At 35.7% G+C, this 23992-nt stretch overlaps 1 protein-coding gene across 8 annotated transcripts in view; it reads right to left on the bottom strand.

Moving 5' to 3' along the window:
* The window catches only part of Smarca1 (SWI/SNF related, matrix associated, actin dependent regulator of chromatin, subfamily a, member 1), a 162364-nt gene that overhangs the window by 47619 nt on the left and 90753 nt on the right, over positions 1-23992 (bottom strand). For 6 of the 8 annotated variants that reach the window (XM_035450311.1, XM_027433497.2, XM_035450310.1 and 3 more), the window contains 13 exons: positions 23869-23969; positions 23659-23759; positions 20472-20651; positions 16711-16866; positions 15514-15645; positions 14138-14206; positions 10078-10187; positions 9168-9394; positions 8061-8182; positions 5420-5455; positions 4369-4521; positions 2402-2534; positions 1539-1687 (listed from right to left, as the gene is read on the bottom strand). In XM_035450311.1, coding sequence (XP_035306202.1) covers positions 1539-1687; positions 2402-2534; positions 4369-4521; positions 5420-5455; positions 8061-8182; positions 9168-9394; positions 10078-10187; positions 14138-14206; positions 15514-15645; positions 16711-16866; positions 20472-20651; positions 23659-23759; positions 23869-23969 — 1669 coding nt within the window. The remainder of the gene's footprint in view (positions 1-1538; positions 1688-2401; positions 2535-4368; positions 4522-5419; positions 5456-8060; positions 8183-9167; positions 9395-10077; positions 10188-14137; positions 14207-15513; positions 15646-16710; positions 16867-20471; positions 20652-23658; positions 23760-23868; positions 23970-23992) is intronic. The other 2 variants (XM_027433493.2, XM_027433495.2) reach the window with 1 other exon arrangement.

Raw genomic sequence — 23992 nt, 5'->3', positions numbered from 1 at the left:
GCTTCTTTAAACGACATTTATTGCTGAAGATGTAACTATATCATAAATTCCATTGTACAATTTTAATGAGAGTAATAGCTAATACTGTCATAAAGGCAAAGTTAAACTAAACACTTTTTGCATATTGATATAAAACATAGTAACACAAGATTGCTCTATGACCTTTACAACAAAAGCATTTTGAGAATAAAATTGCTTTTGAGATTCAATAAAAAAACTCGATAGTTTCTTATTCCACAAAGACACATGAGCTGCAAGTTAGGTCCCCATTGTAATGATGTTGAATTGGTGAAATGTCAAAAAGTGTTGGTTATGTCTTTAAGAGAGATTAAGGTTTTTCCCTCAAGAGTAACTTAGGTCTCATAGGCCTGCTCTCTAGCTCTTTGTAAGACTGGATTATTTATCATGACAGTGGGTTGATATAAAATCAGGAAATCTTCTGCAGTTATCTTGTTTCCTCTCTCTTGTACACATATGCTCCCACTTTGCTATCCTCCATAAGACCTTTACTGATAAGGGAACTTGGATTGTCATGTAATTCAATCTTGTTTGTAATTCAAATATACAAAAAATAAAAAACAAAAAAGACCTTCACTGGAAGTCAAAGCTATCACCTGGTTCTTGGACTTATTAAAGTCTCTTTTCCCTCTGGTCAGTTTCAGGTATTTTGTCATAGAAAGATCAAAAGTACTGAGACAATCTTGAACTTGTTTTAAAGGGACCATAGATATGCAATTCACAAAAATCTATACAATGATTAAGTCAAAAGGCAAACAACCAAGTTATTTTTTTAACCAAGTAAATTTGGGGGGGGGGGGTGATATACAAATGGAAGGTGAGTATATGGACAGCATATTCATGAGTTGAAATGTATAGACTTTACATGCACTTTTTTAAAAAAGAAAAATATTTTCAAGTACAACTAACTAGCTATGAAACACTTAGAAGTGTGAGTAGTTACTGGATATTAAATATCTGATGTTCTTAAAAATACCAAGGTAGTTTCAGGTGAGACAAAGCTGTGATGATTGTAATTTTTATTATTTTTAATGTAAATGGTGAAAGCACATGGAAATTCATTATACCTTTCTATTTTTCTTATGTTTGAAACTAACCATAATTTGTGGAAGGAGCAAATTAGACACAAAATTGCAATACTGTAAAACCACTTAGGGTTATTTGACAAAGAATGACGTAATGATTCACAGAATGTTTATAAAACACCTTCAATTCGTGTACTGTATATTAATACAGTGCAAAAAATCACAAAATGCAGTCCTTCTGCATGTAATTATAAGCAAAATACAGAGTGCTTAAGTACAGTACTTTCAAGAAGACATAAATCACTTCATTTTAAATTATGTGCCTAGTGTTGCTGATCTAAGAAAAGTAAAGCCCTACCCTATATAATTCTACAAGTTCTTAGGAAGAACTCAAGTTATCTGAAACATGCAGTTCAACACAAATACAACATACATGTGGACATGTGTGGATTGTAAATAACCCATCTTGAAAATACAATACTATTTTGAACTAACCTTCTTTTCCCCTCTCTCCAGGATAGTTGTAATATCTTCATCTGTCAGCTCACTTTCTTTACAGGCAAAAACATGGGTGGCTCCATGGCGTATCATTTGTAGCATTTCCTCTTTTGCCAGCTTGTTAGATTGTTGGTCAATGAGTCTTCCTAATGACAGTTAAATGAAACATAGTCAATTCTATTTCAAAGAAAGTACACTATACTGGTTCTGATCAGACACTATTGGATGAAATCATATCTAAAGCAGCTTTGTGACAAACAATGATGAGTTTAATATTATTTATTTAATAAGAGACTGCCAATTTTTCTACCACATTTTCTAATTCACTATTTCAGATCAAAACCCAGGTCAGAAATACTTATTTTGTTCAAATTTCATTTTTCAGATAACTTCTCATTATGGAAAAGATGCTCTGGTATATATTTTGAAAATTTTCAGGAGCCAATATTTATCCGTTAAATAGCATAAGGTACTGCAAAAGTCATGTCATTAACATTCGACTACAACCTAATGAGTTTATTTCATATACTGAAGGTTTAGGCTTAAAGAAGAAAGATGACAAACATCTTTTCAAAGATTATTTACCTATAAGAAACATTATGCAGACTGAGCAGGTTATATTTAGGAATATACATATATGCATATAACAATCACTTTAAAAAGAGGCCATTGATTTGAAAGAGCAAGAAGGGTATAAACATGGGAGGGTATAGAGGGAGGAAATGGAAGGAATAAATGATGGAATTATATTATAAGCTAAAAATAAAAGGGGAAAAGATAACTGAAAACTAATCTCCTTTGCAGGAAACTAAATGTATTTTGCCCCTCCTCCAATTAATGATCTTTCTACACGGAAATACCTTGCTGTATAACAATTGAATCAAGTCTCAGTTTTATTTCAGCTCTCTCTACAATCCTCTCTTCCACTGTGTTGTCCGTAATGAGACGGAAGACTCGTACTGGTTTCTTCTGACCAATGCGATGTGCCCGATCCTAGCAGAAAGAGTCCAAATGTAACATGCTAGAGACTGTAGACAAGACTTAGACATAGAGCTACAATGCTATAAATATCCCAAAATAAAATTGAGACTTCAGTCTCTCTATACCTGTCACTTATGAATGGTGGGTGATGGATGCTGATAATGTCCAAAGACTTCTGGGAACAAAGAAATCTCAAAGTGTGCTGTGCTACTACTGGGAAACTCAGAATTTCATAAGGCAAATCCCCTTTAAGATGAGGACAAATAAAGTTATTATGTAACTTTAACTCACTGGATGCAAACATCCCTAGGACAAGCAAGGAGTTTCTGTAGTAAGGAACAAAGTAGCTAGCAAGGGCTGCTGTGCTGACAAAAGTCTGCTTTATCTCATCATCCATCAAGCAGTTCTTTCTGCTTACCAAGGCAATTCTGGGATACATAGTAAAGGCTCATAAATATTAATGAGATCTTCATAATTTTACTATATTAGAACTGCTCCAATGCTTTATAATTAGAAAGGGTGGCAGGTGACAAATTCTGGCAAAATATAAGCATGCAGGAAGAGTGTATTTAAAATGCAGAAACTACCGGGGCAAATGGGAACAGAGAGGAAGGAGGGAGGAACAAAGAAACAAGGACTGTTGAAAAACAGTCCTTGTAAATATTAAAACACGATATGCCCCAATAACCAATTTTTAGATAAAGCACATTTAAAGAGAATTTAATGCTCTACAAATATCTAAAAATTTAAACTCCAAACAGCAATCCCTGAATGACCAGACTGTGATAAACAGTGAGAGAAACAGCTGTGTGTGTGTGTGTGTGTGTGTGTGTGTGTGTGTGTGTGTGTGTGTGTGTGTGTGCACGCACGCACGCACAAAATTATTTACAAAGTTGGAAAGATGACTCAGTGGGTAAAGTGCTTACTGCTCAAGCATGAGGACCTAAGTTTGGATATCTAGCACCCACATAAAAGTCAGGCATGGTGGTGTATACTTGAAGGTTGAAACAAGTGGGTTCAGAGCTGGGTGGGGCAGGGCAGGTTCACTGACCAACCTGTCAAGCCAAAGTGGCAAGCTCCAGGTTCAGTAAGAGAACCCGTCTCAAAAATAAGATGGGAAACAATTGAGGAAGACATCTTCATGTCAGTCTCTGGCTTCCAAATCTCTCAGGAACACACATACACACAAATGAACACACACACACACACACACACACACACACACACGTTTTCAGATGATGTCCTCAAACAGAATTTTCCTTTTCCACATTTTTACCTTCTCTTCCCAATTGTTTCATCACAAAAGTTAAAATCTGACGTTTTCTAATTTTAGTACTATTTTTTTAAACAGGGTATAACCATGTAGCCCCAAATGACCTGAAACTCACTATGTAGACCAGGGTCACCTCAAACTCATAGAGATTCCTCTGCCTCTGTTTCCTGAGTGCAGATATTAAAACCATGTGCCACCATGCCTGACCTAAAGATTTTAATATGTATTTGTTATGCAAAATAATGAGATTGATTGTTAATCCTCATTAAAACAAACTCAGGAAGCCTCTTCAATGCTTAAGAATAGGAAAAAACTGACATTTCTATTCTATGAGATGAAAGCATGTATATATGTATATCTATATATACTATATATGTAAGTTTTACACTTATATTTGAAGTATATGTTAGTTTTCATTTCTTTTGTATTTGCAATTAACTCAACAACTTTAATTCTAATTTCCACAAAATCACTCCAAAATTGTTACCTTTTAATCATTCATTAACTTTGTGCTATGTAAACAATATTATTCTGAGCTTCAATAATTTCCTGGTATTGTTAAACATTACTAACCATAGCTTGTAGATCAACTTGTGGATTCCAGTCTGAATCATATAGGATAACCACATCAGCACTTGCCAAATTAATTCCAAGACCTCCAGCCCTTGTACTCAGCATAAAGATGAATTTGCTGCTATTAGGAGCATTGAAGGCTTCTATCGCTCCCTTTTTTAATTAACAAAGGAACATAAAAAGAGAAAATCTTAAGAAATACAAAAGTTAACATGCTCACAGAAAATAATTTTATACTTTATATAAAATATTCTCCACAGCCCAATGCTTTATAATATTCTTCAAAGCTATATACTGCATTGTGTAAGGAGCTGAAGAAAAGATGTTTTTCTATATGAAGTTTGTAAATGTTAACCATTGGAGACAAACATAGAGCAATCATACATATAAGTTGAACTAAGTAAATAATAATTCATTTGCATTCTTTGAAAAGAATAGCAAAGCTGTTCTAATTGATTAAGAGCTGAAATATATCTTCAAGAAAAATGACAGAAACATCAATATCATTCTGAAGACAGAGAAGCAAGATGTGGCTAAGATCAATCAAGAGAGAGAAAAGCTGAGAAATGTAAATGAGAGAAAGATGATCAATATCACTATAATGACAAAGGGAAAGGAGTAAATAATCAGGAAAATCAGAATGACATGACCAAGAATATTTAGTAAAAAAAATACTTAAAAATTAATATATTGTTAATATCCTCTATACAAAGATCTTATAGACAGTAATTAGGAAAATTCTGACTCTAGTAGAAAAGGGAACCTGAGAAGTGAGCAACTTCAACTCACAGAATAACTAAAATTATATATATATATATATATATATATATATATATCATATATATAATACAAGATATATATATAATACAAGAATAATGTTCATTTCTTATTAGCAATCAAAGAGATGCAAACTAATAATATAATGACATTTTAAGGATAAAAATGATAATACTCAATGTTGATGAGGGATATTGCTTCTGGGGATGTAAATTGGAACAATCTTTCTGGAAAGCAATTTGGCAACATGCACCAAGAGCCTTAATGTTCATACCCTTTGACCCAGTAATTCCACTTCCGGGAACTTATCCTAAGGAAATAATCAGAGATGTGCACAAGATTTATGTATAAAGACTTTCACTGTAGCATTTTTTACAACAGTGAAAAATTGGAAACAACCTAAATCATCAACAATAAGGGGGACACATTACATTAAAGTACATCGTTAAGGTTAAATATTTTCCTAAAACTATTTATAATTACTGACAAAGCACAATAGAATCCTGATCAAAAGTACCAGGATACTGAACTTCATGAATAGCGCATATATATATCAACTTCTTACATATTATTTCTCATAAAGATTTACCAGAGAAAATAGATTTTGCAAATCTCCCTCAGAACTCACATATTACTTATATAGTCACAAAATGCACATATATTTCTTTTTTTTGAGACAGGGTCTCTCTCTATTGCTTTGGAGCCTGTCCTGGCACTCACTCTGTAGACCAGGCTGGCCTCGAACTCACAGAGATCTGCCTGCCTCTGCCTCCCGAGTGCTGGGATTAAACGCGTGTGCCACCAACGCCCGGCTTATGCACATATATTTCTAATGTAATAGACAAGCATGGTCTAAGTGATAGGCAGACAAGGTGACTAGTATTACCACAGTCAGTAAAGCATGAAACCATGTAGTATAGAACACAATCAGATTGGTGACAGGCACCCTGGCCTAAAGGAAATCACAAAAACCTAGGAGTGAAGCCATGTATATACATTTGAGACACAAGCCTTTAACTTCTCTGAGACACAATTTCATGTGGCAAAAATCCTATAAGTTCCTTACCAAGACCACTGGGAGAATCATTTGGAACCTCAAGGTTCCAAAGGCTAATAGTATATAAGTATATAAATATATACTTCCCTATAAAAAGTGAGGCCAGTTAAGTAAGACGATGACCAGAAGCCTAGATGGCTTAATTTATTCATAGAGAAAGGGTAAATGCCACAGTTATTAAGGGGGAACAGTCTCCACTGCTGATACACAGAGCAAAGAATCAAATGTTTTAGAAAAAGACTTGAAATTATTATATGAACAGCAACATAAACAGGACATTTCCCAGGGAAAAGAAAGAATGGCTCTGACTTCTCTATATTCAAATTTGATGCATGTAATTCAAAACCTTTGAATGGAGAACAATACTTGGAGTTTTAGAAGAAGAGGTGGAGGAAGAAGAAGAATTTCCGCATCAATAAGTAATGGTCAGGAAGCTAGGTCAGAAGTGACAACTGGCATTTTGAGGTTAGATAATACCTACTAAATTCTGCCTGGCATCCTCTTCATTCTAAAAAGAAGAGTCAATCATCTTGAACAGAAACAGAGTTGCTATGCTTATTAAAGGAATAGGTTCTCAGAACTAAGTCAACAAAAGTTTCAAGTAACTGTCTTAGAGGACTTCAAACTATAGGGTGAGAAGCGATTGAGGCATTTAAACATTCTTTTACATGTAAAAGTTACCAGAACTGTTTCCTTTCAACGGGTAGCAGAAAACCCTTAACACAGAGAGGTCTGTGTGCTGTTGGCAACACTATACTATGTGATACCCATGCGTCAATAAGGGTGTGCATAAGAGACAGAAAGCCTTGTCAGTGGAAGAAGCTGTATTAAGGAGAGGGACATAGGCTGGGATTTCTACAGCCTAAGAAGGTGTCCTGAACTTATACAGACCTGTGTGCAATTTCATGGCACACAATATATAGTGCACTGGATATTTTTAAACTGTTTATAGCTATTATGTCCACCAAACTTCACAATGTCATCAGAAAGAAGCATTTAGTATTAATTTTATCTTTATGACATTAAAGATATTGGGGCTCATAGAATTAAATGATCTGTATATATGAGAAAGTGGTGGTGATAGTGCTAAAAGTCAGGTCTCCAAACCAAGTTCTGTGTATTTTCCATTATACCACAAAATCTTGTTCTTTTGCCCAGAGCATGAATATTGACTTAAAAAGGAAACCAAAGACAGAGACCTAAAGGATCACAGGAAAGAGAAAAAGAATTAGCAAAGTCATCAACAAAGTGATATAATGAGTTTAAAATGCCTTTGAGCCATGACATTTGTGATAGATAATAACAAAGACTTAGAAGAATTTTCAAATCTGAAGAAGACATTGGCTTCCAAGGCAACATTTTAGTGTCCTAAAATCCCAAACTCTACGTACCTACACCTATTTTGTCATAACTTACTTTTACAAAAGCCCACCACAGCCAAGACTGTTCCCCCTTAACTTAATATTAAAGTTAATTAACCATAAATCAGCAAAATGTCCACCCTTAAACTCCATAAATGGCAAGGGTCTGCAGTGGTAGACAAATTAAGAAAAGAAAATAACACATAATCAGAAGTCGGAGGGTAAGTTGAGAATCAGTAATGAATGGAACTGTGGCTAAAAGAGATGAGGATGGAATCAGATAGCGTTCTTAGAAAAGAATATATTTGAAGAGCTTGGGATGATTTGGAAAACTGGTGGAATAGAAGATAAATGTGGAAGAGACACCATGATGGCAGTGAGAAATTCAGTACCACCTAGAAGTAGACCAGACCAAAGCTGCAAACGACTTGGTAAAGAAAAGTATTATGTAACTGAGCTCTGATTTTTAAAGTCTTGCCTCATTTTCTTGTCCTCACCTCTCTTTCTTCATGTGGGGTTTGTCCATCCAGTCGACAATACTCATAACCACGCCACATACAATAATCCTCCAAAATGTCTAGCAGACGAGTCATCTGGCTAAAAATGAGAACTCTTGACCCTAAAATATTTCACCAGAAAACTGGGTTACGACTTGTGTAAAGTATGAAAATGCCATAATGAAACACATTATCTTTGTGCAATTAGTATATGCTAGTAATTTCAGCTAACTTGAAAGTCAAAAACAAAATAAAGCATCATAGATGATCTAAATAATATGACATATAAACACACAAACACACACACAAAACAAAGAATATTGTGCAAAATTGTTGGTTGAGCAACAACTTTTTCATTGGATCTTCAAAAATCTTCCACACACACTACTATGACTAAGATTCTGCCTAGTCTTTTCCCCAAGGATCTACAATGATCCATATAATCTCTCACTGGACTACTATTACAACTGCCTTCTACCTTGTCTTCTGGTTTTAATCTCTTTTCCTCAGTAGATTTCTCACAAAGTTATCTTCCTGACATACAATTCTGCTCATGTTACTTCCTTTCACTAAGTCTTCTACAATGACTCTGCATCAAAAAAAAGAAGTCTAAACTCTTTTTGAAGTATGGCTTTATAGGCCTTTCATAATTTGGCACCATCTATCCTTACCAAATTCACCAAATGCCATTCTACCTCACATACCATAAACTCCTCTGCTGTGTTCCCTTCTTTCACACCTGTTCCATTGCCCTAGAAAAGCACTCCCCTCCCATTATCAATGACTCACTCCTACCTACATTCCCCAGTCTTCACTTCAAACATCGTATTGTTAAGGCATTCCCAACCCCATTTCTCAACAGCACAATGAAGTGCACATAATACAATGAATCACAGCTCCTCTTTCTCACTACACTGTGAGCTTCTCCACGGCAAAGACATTGTCATATTCATCTTTGAGTTCCTAGCCTGTAGACAACTCCTGACAAACTATAAGTACTCCACAATGTCTACTAACCAAGTAGATGAATGAATATGAAATATTTTGTTCACACACAAACCATTGTTGTGAATTTATTCCATGCTAATAAAAAAATCCCTCACTCACCCTGTTCTTTAATTTTCGCCAATAGCTTATCCAGAGCTACCATTTTACCACTATTGCTGACAATGTGTTCATCTGTTGTATAAGGTGGGCCAGGCTCTGCACCATCGAATAGATAAGGATGATTACAACACTTTCGGAGCTGCATCAGAATATTTAAGAGTCGCATCTTGTCCATCTTGCCAGAAGAGTTTAAAACATCAATGTCTTTCATCAGAATTTTTGTATACCTAAAATGTTAAACTATAATTAATCAGTTTTAAGAACACTTGATGCCATAAATAAATGTTCCCGCAGTCCTGTGGTTAGATTCGTATTAAATAGGAATAAAGTAAATAACAGCAAATTTGGTTTGAGGTCTGAAGGTATCATTCAATGGTAGAATGAATGCCTAATATGCACAGTGCCCCTGGGTTCAATCCCAAAAGATAAAAAAAGAAGTTTTTTTCATTTGAAAGAACATATGATCTGAAAAACTAAGAAATTAAAGATTTGAATGTTTTGTTTTGTATGTTTCTTACTTACATGTTGCTTATGGACCTATGTCCCTATATCATATCCATTACTAGAATTGCCATCAGCTACTAGTGGTTCCAGCAATTACATCTGACAATTATCCACTAATTACTGTATTTGCTGAAAGTTTACAGTGAACTTTTGACTTGCTTGAGCTATATTCCTGCTTGAGCTAAAAGCAATCTCAAATTCCATTTTAAATAAAACACAACATTTTTTACTGGAATATTTGAATAACCTAACTTGCCATTCAAGTATAAAATGTAATTAACATGTTGAACTTTCAATAGATGTGATTTTAATAAATTCTTATACATATACGTGTGTGTGTGTGTGTGTGTGTGTGTGTGTGTGTGTGTGTGTGTGTGTGTGTGTGTGTGGATATAAAGTATCTCACCATTCTCGTTGCATTTTACTCAAGCCCAAGTAAATCTTTATTTCCTTTTTAGGAGGCAGACTCTTCTCTACATCAGTTTTTATGCGGCGTAACAAAAATGGCTTTAAAACCTAAAAAGCAAGGTTTATTATAAAAGCACATAAAGCATTTACAATTTCCAATTGTGTATTTCATTTTTACTACCCAACTGTTAAAACTTTCATCCTAATAGATAGTCTAACAAACACTAACAATAATAAAAACCAACAGTTGCCTGATCTCAGTAAATCACCACCAAATAAATAAATAAATAAATAAATAAATAAACTCCTTAGAAAATTGGAATGGCTCACACCTTTAATCCCAGCACTTGGGAGGCAGAGGCAGGTGGATCTCTATGAGTACAAGGCTAATCTGGTCTACAGAGCAGGTTCCAGGACAGCAAAGGCTACACAGAGAAACTGTCTTGGAAGAAAAAAATCAGAATGGAGGCTGGGGTGTTTCTCAATAAACAAACAAATAAATAAATAAATAAATAAAAGAGTGAATAATCAGCACTGACAAAACTCTAGGTTCAATTCCCAGACCCTGTAAAAATGAGGGAGGAAACTTAAACATTCATGACATAACAGGAGAAATTAAGCTGAAAATTAATTGAATATTCAATGAAGAATTCTTGCTTTAAATACTGCTTTTAATACAAGATTTTTTAACTTAAGAAAAATAGGATATGAGAGTTTTGGGTTAAATTCCCTCAAAATAAAATTAAAATTCAGGTAACTTAAAATAATTAAATAAATGAATGAGGAAAATAATTCAATGTTAAAAAAAGAAAGACAAGTGTGAATAGAGATAAAAGGTAATTAGAGTATATCGGGAACACAGTTCTTTGTCACAAGAAAATGGTGCTCCAATTCATGGAATATCTACCAGCAATGTACCACACAGTGCACCATTAACTTTATAAGTAGTAGTTAAATCCTTATAACAAATCATTGAAGGGAATATGATTATTTTCTCAATTTTTCATATTTATTTATCTTATTTAATACATATGTTTTGTCTACATGCATAGTATGTGCAACATGTGTGTGCCTGGTGCCCATGGAGGCCAGAAGAAGGCATCATATCGACTGGAACTGGATATATGGATGGTTGTGTGCCTCCATGTAGAGACCTGAACCCAAGTCTTTTCTGCACAATAAGTGCTCTTAACTGCTGAGCCATCTCTCCAGTTCTGAATGTGATTATTTCCTCTTTTTGTTGGTTTTGTTTGTTTTAGTTTTGGCTTTTGTGATTTTCATGACAGGGCTCCTCTGTCACGGAACTCACTCTGTATACCAGGCTGGCCTCTAACTCAGAGATCCTTCTGCCTCGTGCACCATCACCACCTGACTGAATATGATCATTTCACGTTCAGTAAGTCCACCAAAGTCACTATGCTAACAAGTAGAAGCAGAATTAAACACGCAGACATTAATTTTTTCAACTTTATTTCTTAAGTTATCTAAAAATATTTCAGCATCTGTATTTTAATATATTTTGCATTGAAAATAATAATACCTATTTCCTAGGCTGCTATAGAAATTTGTAGTAGTTCATGTACAGAAATTATTTGTGGTGAACATGCAATAAACGGTAGCCATTATTATTAGATATCTATAAGAGATAATAAGAGAAGCTAGTAAACAAGGAGGACCCTAAGAGAGACATACATGGTCCCCTGGAGAAGGGGAAAGGGACAAGATCTCCTGAGCAAATTAAGAGCAAGGGAGGTGGGGGGAGGGAGCTAGGAGAATGAGAAGGGGAGAAGAGGAGGGGTGAGGAGGGCATGAGGGAGCAGAAATCTTGAGTTTGGGGAAGAACAGAAGAAAACAAGAAAGGAGATATAAATAGAGGGAGACATTTTAGGTTTACAGAGAAATCAGGCACTATGGAAATGTCTGGAGAGCTACAAAGATGACACCAGCTAACAATCTAAGCAACAGAGGAGAGGCTACCTTAAATGCCCTCCCCTGATAATGAGATTGATGACTGACTTATATGCCATCCTATAGCCTTCATCCAGCAGCTGGTGGAAGCAGAAGCAGACACCCACAACTGATCACTGAACAGAACTGGAATCCAGTTCCAGAGAAGAACGAGTGATGAGCCAAGGGGTCCAGACAAGGCTGTTGAAACCCACAGAAACAGCTGACCTGAACAACAGGGAGCTCTTGGTCCCCAGACTGATAGCTGGGAAACCAGCATGGGACTGATCCAGACCCCAGGAACATGGGTTTAAGTGAGGAAACCTCAGAAATCTACGGGACCTCCTGTAGTAGTTCAATACTTATCCCTAGCATAGGTGTGGACTTTGGGAGCCCAATCCACATACAGGGATACTCCCTGAGCCAAGACACACGGGGGGGAAGGGGGCCCAGGCCCTATCCTAAAGGTAATGATAGACTCTGATGACCCCCCTATGGAAGGCCTCACCCTCCATGGGGAGCAGAAAGGATATGTGATAGGTAGGGTATTAGTTGAAGGGGGGTGGTAGGGGAGGAGGGGAGGGAATGGGAACTGGGATTGACATGAAAAACAATCTTGTTTCTAATTCAAATAAAAAATAAAGAAAAAAAGAGATAATAAGACTTATTATTTTTTTTAAACTTATCTAAAGTTTATTAAGAATTTAAGGTGTCTGTAAGACAGCAAAAAAAAACCCTCAGAATACAGTAGGAAGTTAAAAATCAATAATAGTCCCCATTTGTCCCATTGGAAATAGAGTCCATGATCCCTAGAAGGTTCTCAAGATAGCAAGTTATATAAAATTCTATATACAATATGATGTCTCATATATATCTATGACAAATGTAATTTATAAATCCAGCACACAAATATGGTAAAATAATAATAATAATAAAATATAATAGAGCAATATGAGTTATATGAATATATTTTCTTTTAACAGAAGACAGTATTTTGTATTAAGGATAATGATACTTCCAAGATTGGTATGGAAACTAGTGGTGGTTCATGCTTAGAGATTAATCATTGTTTTTATTTCTATGATTTTCTATATTTTTGGACCATGTTTGCCTATGGGTAACTGAAATAGTAGAAAGCAAAATGACAAAGGAGAGGTACTATATAGATTTTATAAGATAGTTATGAGAAGTAAACTTGAGAGTTAGAGGCTAAGGTAGGGGAAACCAGATACTACTGGTATATCCTGAATTTAGCAACTGAAAAGTCATTGAAAACTATGTAAAATGAGTTTCACTCATATGGAATAGAGAGACATCAATAATCAGCAGATTTATGAGTAAATAGGAGGTTAGGCAGTTAAGTTGTAGAGGTAAACTACTCTTTGAAGTAAATTGTCTGTCAAGAAAAGAAAATCATAGTTAGGGACCCAAAGGTGAGGGAGCATGGATGGAAGGATGGATAGATGGATAGATGTATGGATGGGTGGATGGATGGGTGGATGGATGGATGGATGCATGGGGCAAAAAGTGCTTGTGTACACAAATAAAAACTGGAGAATCCAGGAAGTTAAACTCACAGGCATCCTTCAACGGAAAGAGATGTTTAAGCTATCCTCCTTCTAGAATGCTGGGAATGGATGCAATTTACAATCTGGTGATCCTTTGCTGTCTGATGAGTCAGGCTCTGCCCATATCTTCCAAATTTGTTTTATTTATCCCAGACCATTTCTGCCTAAAACCTTGAGCATTGCTTCTAAGTCATAAAACTTATCCTTGAGAGAGATGTCACTTACACTTTACAACAGCCAAAGTGAGTTCTGTGTTATATCAGGGCCAGACCAAATCCTGACTCTCACAGGGATTAAGTTCACATCAGTCATTCTCCCTAGACCCTTATCTTGAGCATTGTTTCTAAGTCAACAAGAACCCATTTTATGGACAAAGCCATATTACTTTGTAATATGTAATATTTACATATTCAATGTAAATATGTCTTAAGCTTTGTTGGACTCATGGGGCTGAAAAAAATTTCCCAAAATTGTGTTATGCTTAAATACGCTCAATTATGTTCCATTAAATTTATTATTGACTTTTTGACTACTATTACTTACTGCATGGAGTCTTTCCACAAGTCTTTGATCACCAAGGCAATTTTTAGTGTCAAACCAAGAATCAAAGTCCTGTGGAGGGGTGAAAATCTACAATAAGTACACACATTTTTTTAAAAATAAACTCGATACTCTATACATTGTATACAACCAATGTAGAAATAATCTACTTTAAAAGTACTTTCATTTTATTGTGATAGTCATATGTTTACTTTTAAAATAGATGAAAATATTGTAATGGTTGAAGAAATTTTGATGGCAATATAAAGGAAGACTATCACCTTAGAAAATATTATTCTTCACTACATCACACAACATTATATCTAGTTAAGAAAAATATGTTATAAAAATTAAGACTTAAAACCCTTGAATCATTCTATTCAATTTGCTGATCTCATAAAAATATGTTGATAATAATGAAAAATATGCCTCTCAAATTTAATGGAAATGTTGAATACACTACTCTATACTCAATCTATCATATAAGTGTGATAAAATTGTGATATAGGCAAAATAACAGACAGAATAATTAGAAAGAATAGAAATACAGCCGGGCGTGGTGGCGCACGCCTTTGATCCCAGCACTGGGGAGGCAGAGGCAGGTGGATCTCTGTGAGTTCGAGGCCAGCCTGGTCTCCAGAGCGAGTGCCAGGATAGGCTCCAAAGCCACAGTGAAACCCTGTCTCGAAAAAACAAACAAACAAACAAACAAAAAGAATAGAAATACACTATTTCGCAGGGCGTTGGTGGCTCACACCTTTAATCCCAGCATTCGGAAGGCAGAGGCAGGCGGATCTCTGTGACTTTGAGACCAGAGCTACAAGAGCTAGTTCCAGGACAGCCTCCAAAGCCACAGAGAAACCCTGCCTGGAAACCCCCCCCCCCAAAAAAAAAGAAATACACTATTTCCCAATTATGCTTACTTTAAAATTTGGGACCTTATATTTTCTTGAGAAAACTGAAACACACAAATGAAGAATCACAAATGGAAAAAGTATAAATTTTAACCTATTGTCTATACTTTGAAAACAGATGTCTCATGTCAGCAAGATAGCTCACAGGGTCAGCATAACAACATGACTTCGATCTGAGAGTACAAATAAAGGTATAAGGAGACAAGTGACTTGATCAAGTTTTCCTCTGGTCTCCATACATACAGACATTATGCACACACAATAATAATAAAGGAGAGAGACAGAGGGGGGGAGAGGAAAGCATAAATGATCATGAACATTAGGAAAATATATTAAGATGTATAATTTGGAGCTGGGATTGGAGATCAGTAGTAAAGTGGCACCCAACATGGATATCAGCCAAGCACCCTGGGTTCAACCCTGAGTACCAGTACCCCTTGCACAAATACTCTGTTTTAAACTTACATCTGCAGAATTAAAGACATCCGGCAATAAAAAGTTAAGTAAAGCCCAGAGTTCATGCAGGTTATTCTGCAAAGGTGTCCCAGTAAGAAGTAAGCGATTAGTGGACTTGAACTCACGAACAATCTCTGAAAGCTAAAAATAAAGTATATACACATAGTAGTTACATAAGCATTGTTCTGGTTCTAGGAATGCTCAATATTCAGTTATATACTTCACTCAATACATTATGATACACTAACACATGAAAGCTAACTTCCTGTGAAAAAACATCTTAGTTCAGGTGGGTTTGCACACTAATATCCTAGACATTTCCACACCGGAAAGAATACAAATCGTATTTATATCTGAAATTCCTCCCCCATCATGAAACATTTTAGTTCCCCATTTTGGGTCTCAGAAAATCAAACTTATTTCATGGAATCTGAGCTAGCACTTCATGTAACAAAATCTCCCCATCAACCATGTTCATCTACATGCATAGCTAAGTTCCAACTCGGCCTGGCCCCAATTTTTCGCATCACAATTTTTCCCTGACACCATGTATTAACATTTCAAGTTTAAGACCACAAAAATATGACAAAAACATAAAATCAGTAATTTTAGAATGTTCTTAATGAAGCAAGTATGCTTTAACATGTGTCGTCTTATCAAGTTTTAGTTCCAATGTGAAATTAGTAGGCTCCATCTGGTAGTTTTGCTTCAGTTCTGTCCCTATTTCTCCCAAAGCAGCCCAGTGATTCAAAGAGAGGCTCATCATTCTAAGTGAAGTTTTTCCTACTGTCGATGAAGTTGAATGGCAACAAATAATTGCTATTTTTCAATGGCAACACTAGATTCTAATTCACACAAGTCAGATAATTCCAGGAAATTCCTTTTTCTAATCCGTAGGAATACGCATAAGGTAAGTAACTCCTCAATAAAAAGTAAGTCAATGCAAATGATATTTGTACACCAAATAGTCTCAGTAATACTAAAGTAATGTGTCATGACAGAGGCTGCAACGGGAGAGACTGCAGATAAATATCTAATTTGCATTCAATAATTTAGCTTTTATGAGCACTTTAAAAAATTACTTTCATCCACAGTCTGTACAAAGCCATGACCTTCTAGTACTTCATTTTTATTTTAAACACAGAAAAGTGAATGAACAAGCCTGGTAAGTAAATGAAAACTTGAATAAAGATATTGGGCACTTACCTTAGATTTTTCATTTTTTATTCTGTGTGCTTCATCAATGACTAAGTATCGCCAATGAAATTTTTTAAACACAGATTTTTCTTTAATTACCATCTCATAAGAAGTCACACATACGTCCCACTCTCCTGGCATCATTTCGTCACGAATAAAAGCAGCCTAAAGCAAAATAAAGTTTGCTGTATTACATCATGTTGACAAGGTGATCAGCAAATTAAACTGTCTGAAGAATATTAAAAGTTGTATGGGACATCATGGACCACACTTTGTCTTGTTCATTTAAGAGATAGGAAAATCAGGGCCCCCAAATAACTTTGTGATCAATAATCTGGCTGTGTTGAGAACATACTTATCAACAAAAGAAAAGCAAAAGCTCGTATTACATGAACCATAAGATCGCTTCATATCACAAGAGGCCCAAAAGGACATGGATGAAATAACTGAACACCTTAGTGCTATAAAGATTCAAGAACTACTAAAGTAATCTAATTAACATATAGTAACAGTTCCAACCATTGATGACATCTTATATATTCCTTCATTTCCCAGTAAAAAGAATTGTGTATTTTGGTAATATTTTTGTGAAGTTCTTTTTTTTTATTCTCATTCTGCTTCTCCACTCGAATTTATTTCTAACAAAGTTAGTAAAGAATAATAGACATAGAACACACGGTGCATATTTAAAATGTGCACTCTGGTATGCTTTGTCATATATACTCACAAGTGAGACTATCACCCCAAGCACAACAACGACTATAAAGAAAGCTAAAAGTCTCCTTATACCTTCTATCATTTTTTGTGAAGTTCTTAATGTTATAATAAAGATTCAGACGTGGTTTCATGAAGGGAATCTTCACTATGTAGTAAAGGAAGCTAGTAAAAACTGTGAGACTATTGACAACTAGTTTTAAATTTTCACAGGCAGTGGCCAACATGGTAGCCAACTTGACTGAAAACATCTGTAACTAGTATGAACTTCATTCCAGATGTCATGAGCCAAAGTAAAACGACAACACTTTAAAAGAAGCAGAAAAAAATCTATGTGAAAAGGAACTACTTGGTACTGTAACTTCAGAGTTACACTGCCTAAAGAAAAAAATCAATGGGTTACGGACAAAAATCTCTACTACTTAATTCATAAATACACAATAAAACACTTAGATTCATTCAACAATATTTGTAAGTATGTATTAAAAGACTTTCCTAGGACAGAAAAATAGCCTTGTAGCCACCTCAGTTAGATGTTGAGAAGTTATCACAATTTAAAAGGCAATTAAAATATTAGAAGATTGTTGGTGGTGGACTGGGTACCAGATCTCTTTGATTCCAATCAACACCTTACCCTTGTTTCACTGAGTAAAAGATTCAGCTTCATGGTTTCTCAAAAATTTTGTGGAATTGGGATTTATTTTTTATTTAACTTAACTCATGTTTAGAACTTATGAAACTATTGACCAGATTTAGAGTTGGATATCTTGATAAAATATTGAAGGCCACATGACCCAAAAGCTCTCCTTTTGTTGGTATTAAAATCGTGTGCATTGAAACTCACTCATAACTGCACAATCAGTAGTGATGTTGGAATTAAGACCATATCTGTTTCCATGTCCACTAGCTATGGATTTTTCTGTGATAGATAAAGAAAAGAAATATGGCAATGGACTTCAAGAGAACTTTATAACAGTCAGGATCAAGAGCATCTCTCTACCTTGCTCAAGCTAGACACAGGGGTGTGGGGGTGGAGAGGTGCCTTAGTCCTACCTCAACGAGATGATGGGACAGACTTAGTAGACTACCTAAGAGAGGCCTTACCTTCTCTGAGGAGCAGATTGGAGGTTGGGGGGAATGGGGGGAGCAGGAGGAGAGGAGGGAGGGGGAACTGGGATTGGAATGTAAAAAATAAATTAATAAAAATGAATGTAAAAAATCATCTCTTTATATAGACAAGATCAATTATATCTCTAACAACTTCAGAACTCAAATGCCTATATAGAAATTAAACTTTTCATTATTAAATATTGGCCCCCTAAGTTACTTACAGAAAGTCATAAAAATGGCAGGATCAACATATCTATTTCATATGATACCAAGGTTCAAATGGGTCTACAAATGATCATCCAGAATTTTCGATACATCAACATCAATCTCTAAGAACTGAACCTAGCACATTAATTACTTATGTGATTGATAATTCCTGGTTTTGAAATTTTTAATGATGAACTTAATAAACTGCATTTAACTTGTGATCCAATATATGCATAGATGTTTAAGTGTATGTAGCCAAAAACCAACTTAAACAATATCTTAAAGCAACACTTTTATTTGCCAGTGGTATGAAAGTGCTTGCTTGCTCTGCTATTCCCTCCTGATGTTTTTTTAAAAAAAATGTGGCCACTACCAACTAAGATGAAACCACAACCTACTCGTGGAGATGACTCACAATTTGTAAAATACTGAGTTCACAGACTGGCTTTCAAGCTAAGAGATTGTTCAAGTCAACACAATCCCAGCCTCCCAAGAGGCAGGGTAGTCATAATTAATGTCTCTCTCTCTCTCTCTCTCTCTCTCTCTCTCTCTCTCTCTCTCTCTGTAAAACTCCCCAGCGGTAACTCATGAAAAATTTAGATTCTGTGTATCATATTAAAATCCATTAATTTACATTTTTATGCACCGGGCATGGTGGCTCACATTTTTAATTCCAGTACTCTGGAGACTGAGGTAGATGCAGGTGTTTAAGGCCTACCTGGTCTACAAAAATACAGTTTTATTATTGTACTGTGAATACTCACACCTGGATGTTGCCCTTTGACTTATAATTTTCAAGAAATGATTTTAGCAAAGCATCAATATTTTTGAAATACAATTTTATAAGCAATTGTACTACATTAAGTAATAGCAATGACCAGAAAATAGTTCTAAGTGGCTAATTTGCTATGGAGAAGTGTAGGCTTAGGGAGGAATCAACCTTGTGATTCTAAATTTATGAACTTAGTATTTCAATGTTTAAATTATTTATAAGTTAAATTTAAATAAATTTAAGTAAATTTTCTTCAAGCAAAATGATAATGATAAAATTACATAATTCATTATGGTACTATTCCTCTGAGAGTGTCTCTTGATAATCCATCTATCTAAATATGTAAAATAATATAAACTTTTATTTTAAACTATGTTATCTGGGGGCAAAATAAAGACAAAGTTCAATAATATTCTTTCTAAGCAAATTGTTCTTTTGTGTTTTGCATAATTTATTACTTTTTGATTGATTCTACAGTCCTAAATAATTATAGCCTACTAACTGGACAAATAGCTAATTTAAATACCTCTCCCTCCCCTGCCAAATTCCAAATTCTAGTATTATCTGAGAATACACACAGACACATTACAAGTCTTGCTTAAACAGAGAATGGTGAGGTGCTCTGCAGCCACAGAAGATTTCTATGTGTGGAAGAATGTGTGAATGCACCAAGCAAGCCAAAACTTCAAACAGCAAGATTTAAGTCATTGCAATTTCCGTCTCCAAAAATAATGGGGTTGCTAATGGTGCATGCCTTCTAAAAGGAAACACAGTTCACAAATGTGGGAACTAAATGGGTTAATACATGCACAATACAATAGAGCCTAGCTCAGAGTTGGTACTACTGGAGTGTTACTTAGTAGCAGAAGTAGTCGATAGATGACTCAACTGTCTTTAACAGCAATATTATGCAACTGCAGTCAAAAAAAAAAAACACGATATCTTTGACAGCTGTTTCTCAACTTACTCTTACTTCTTTGTCTCCAACAAAACAAATAACTCGGAGAGACGGAACCCATCGTTTAAATTCATTCATCCAGTTGTGTAACGTAGACTTTGGAACTAAAACCATGTGGGGTCCAGGAATGTTTCTGTAGTGCTTCAGGTAACCAAGCAACGCAATGGTTTGTAAAGTCTTCCCAAGACCCTGCATGATCACCACAAGGGGAAAAAACACATGAATACACTTTTTTAAATGAAATGATTTATTAGAAAAAAATATGGGTCAACTATCTCACATTGGGAACTAGGTTTACACCAGTGAGAAGTAAGAAGGGACTTTTTTTTAAAGAAGAAAGACACGAAACCATTTCAATTCAGTATTTGTCGTGAGTGGGGAGGAAAAGAACTGACAACCTGTAGTTAAACTATTGTATAATGAACTACCTTTCCACTTAGGACATGCTGACTCTATTTAGGAGCAAGCAAACTGATTACTTAATCTCTTCTAGTAGGTGCAGAATCAGAAATTTTGAGGTGTATGTTTCACAAAACTAGACTTCTTTCTAGAAACTGCTGAGATAGTGACCTTTCTTTCCTATTGTCCCCAACATTTCTCCAGCCCAGGTATTAACTATTCAGACTGTGCCTCTCAAGAGACTTATGGCTGTCTACTTAAACCTCACCCCCTTAATGACCTTAGGAATCAAGAGGTAACCAAGCAGTGCAGTGAGAAATGACCTTAGAGATCACCTAGTGCAGTGTGCTTTTGAAAGTAATATATCAAACCCCTGTGAACCTGCCACCTGGCCCAAGGGAAAGGTAACTATGCAGTATGCTGTTCAGCCTTTTAAAGACAGCTTTTTAAAATAAGAGTTGGGGTGTGGCTCAGTGAAGAGCACTTGCTTAGTGTGAATCCCTGGGTTTGATCCCAACCTCACGAGTTAAAGTAAACACTAAATAATTAAGCAGATTTTGCCTTTATCTCTAAGCAAAGCATGGAACTTCCTTCTATAAATCTAAGCCAAATGTCACTTTTATGGGCTATATCTTATCTGATAAGTCACTTCAGATGGGTTGTTATGGACAATATCCACCAAAACCTTAAAATGTTTAAGAAGGCAATTCTGCTTCCCGGAGTCCTGTAGAACAACCTGAGAGAAACAGAAAAGCTAAGGACAGGATTGTCATAGTAGCTCCATTTATACCACAGGGGCTAACAATCTAAATGGGCAGCAGCAAGAGAGGAATGGGCAGAAGCAATGGTACCTCCTTAAGACTATTAGGCAGTAAAAATTTACTTTGACAAACTATTTTGATGATATAAAAATATATATGAATGTGAAGAAGTCAGAATGCAAATTATACATCCAATATGATATCAACTATACTCCTAGGGGAAAAAAGCTTAAAAAGAAACATGCCAAAATGTCAACTGTGGTTATTTCTCAATGGCAGAATTACTGTTACTTAATTACTTAATTAAAATTAATTAAAAATATCTTATTTTTCTTAATTGCATATGTTCTCTTTTGCTAATCAAAACAAGTTGGACATGGTAGTATACACCTGTAATCTCAGCTACTGGGGAGACCAAAGCAGGAGAATCACAAGTTCAAAGTTTGAGAAGCATAATGGGACCTTGTCTCAAAACAAAACATATAAAAGGGATGATGAGTAGTACGGTGATAGAGTGCTTGTCTAGTACACACAAGGCCCTAGGTTAAAGCTCCAGTACTGGAAAGGAAAAGGAAACAGAAAAGAAGAAAGACAATTCAAAAATAAGATAAAATTAAAACATATCTGGCATCAACAGAATCTGGAAGGATCTTCAGATCATTTGTCTTAGACAGGTTGTAGCAAAGAAATTCTTGGGGTAAATAATCCTGGTCTTTCTGGTGAGAGATAAACCAAGGCCCACACGTTCTGAGCTTAACATAGCCCTCAACAGAATAATATAAACGTAAGGAGCTACTGACCCTTGCTTTGTAAAAAGGATCTGCTACACACCTAATAGCTGCTCAGCAAAGATAAGTGCCTATGGGAGTAACTAAATGTCATAAGATACATTTCATCACTTGGCCTTCAGGAGAATAGTGATTGAAAATATGACTCCTGAGTCTCATAAATATTATATTATTGGGTTAAATAGGTCTATAACTCCTTCAGTCTGCCCTTTAATTTTATTAATTTTATCTTAAAATACAAATCTGGGCCTTCATATAATTCACTCATCTACTCAATTAGCATCTTGTAGGATCTTACTTTTTCTTCAGTTATTTTACATGCATGGCCATGATTCATTAGCTTATCAAAAGACTGCCACTGGGCACTCTGCTGTTATGGAGACTCAACACTGAGGCTGAACATCTTGGCTATGCCTATAATCCTGACACTTAGAAGGATAAGACAAAATAATTGAAACCCATTAGTCTGATAGTTGCCTATCATAGTCACAGGACAACATTCATTCATTTATGAATTCGTTCATTCATTCACTTACTTATGGTTTGGTTTATATATCCTAACTCATTCCCAAGAAAATGCCAGGCTGCCTATTATAAAATCATAGAACAGAAAGTAATGGCAAAACAGAAATGAAAAATTATCAAGGAAAATTATACTACAAGGTAGAGCAGAAGAAAAGGAAAAGAAAAGCCACCAAGGGCAGACCTTAAAGAGTGAAGAGATGTTCCTTTAGACATTGCACTTTTCTCTGGGCTTCCTGGAAGCCAAAATGCAAACAAAAGCAAAAGCAAAAGGAGATGTTGTACCACTTCAGGAAATCTCCGTTGATCTTTGTGTTGTGCAAAAGGCTATATTCTAAAGGTTGTTTGAACAGTCATAGACTACAAACATTCTTTTCCAGGCTGGAGAGATAGTTCAGAGGTGAAGAGCACTTGTTGCTCTGACAGAGGACCTGGGTTCCATTGCTGGCACTCATGTGGTGGCTCATAACCATCCATAACTCCAGTTCCAGCGGATCCTGTGCCCTCTTCTCACCTCCCCGGGCACTGCAAATACCTGGCACACATACAGGCAGGCAAGCTGCTCACACACATAAAGTAAAATAAAGAAATCTAAAAGGTAAATAATTTTGCCACTAAATAGTTTCCAGGCATCGGGTTTGCAGGAACTCTAGCACAGGTAGTTCAAATTTATGTTAAAAAAAACTTGTAGTGACTCAGAACATACTTTAAATACCAGCGCCTTACCATTTCATCAGCCAAAATGCCATTGACTCCATTTTCATACAAAGAGATCAACCAGTTAAGTCCTCGAACCTGATAATCTCTCAGGGGTCCTCCTTTCACATCTAAAAACAGAAATAAAGAGCCTCTCAAACCTCCACTAGTATACTCAAGGAAATTTGTTTTTCTCAAACTGAACTGGAAAAGCAACCGCGACTGTGATGAAGTACTCACAGGAAGGTGAAACCTCAAATCTAACACACACATTAGATGTTTTCCTACTCTCTGACAGCAGCTCTTCATCTTCTTCTTGTTCTGTGCGCCTGTGGCGATAGCTAAAGTGAAAAAAGAAACCTTT

The sequence above is a fragment of the Cricetulus griseus genome, chromosome X (genome assembly GCF_003668045.3).
Source record: "Cricetulus griseus strain 17A/GY chromosome X, alternate assembly CriGri-PICRH-1.0, whole genome shotgun sequence".
Taxonomy (NCBI): domain Eukaryota; kingdom Metazoa; phylum Chordata; class Mammalia; order Rodentia; family Cricetidae; genus Cricetulus; species Cricetulus griseus.
This window is presented reverse-complemented; position numbering and strand designations above follow the sequence as displayed.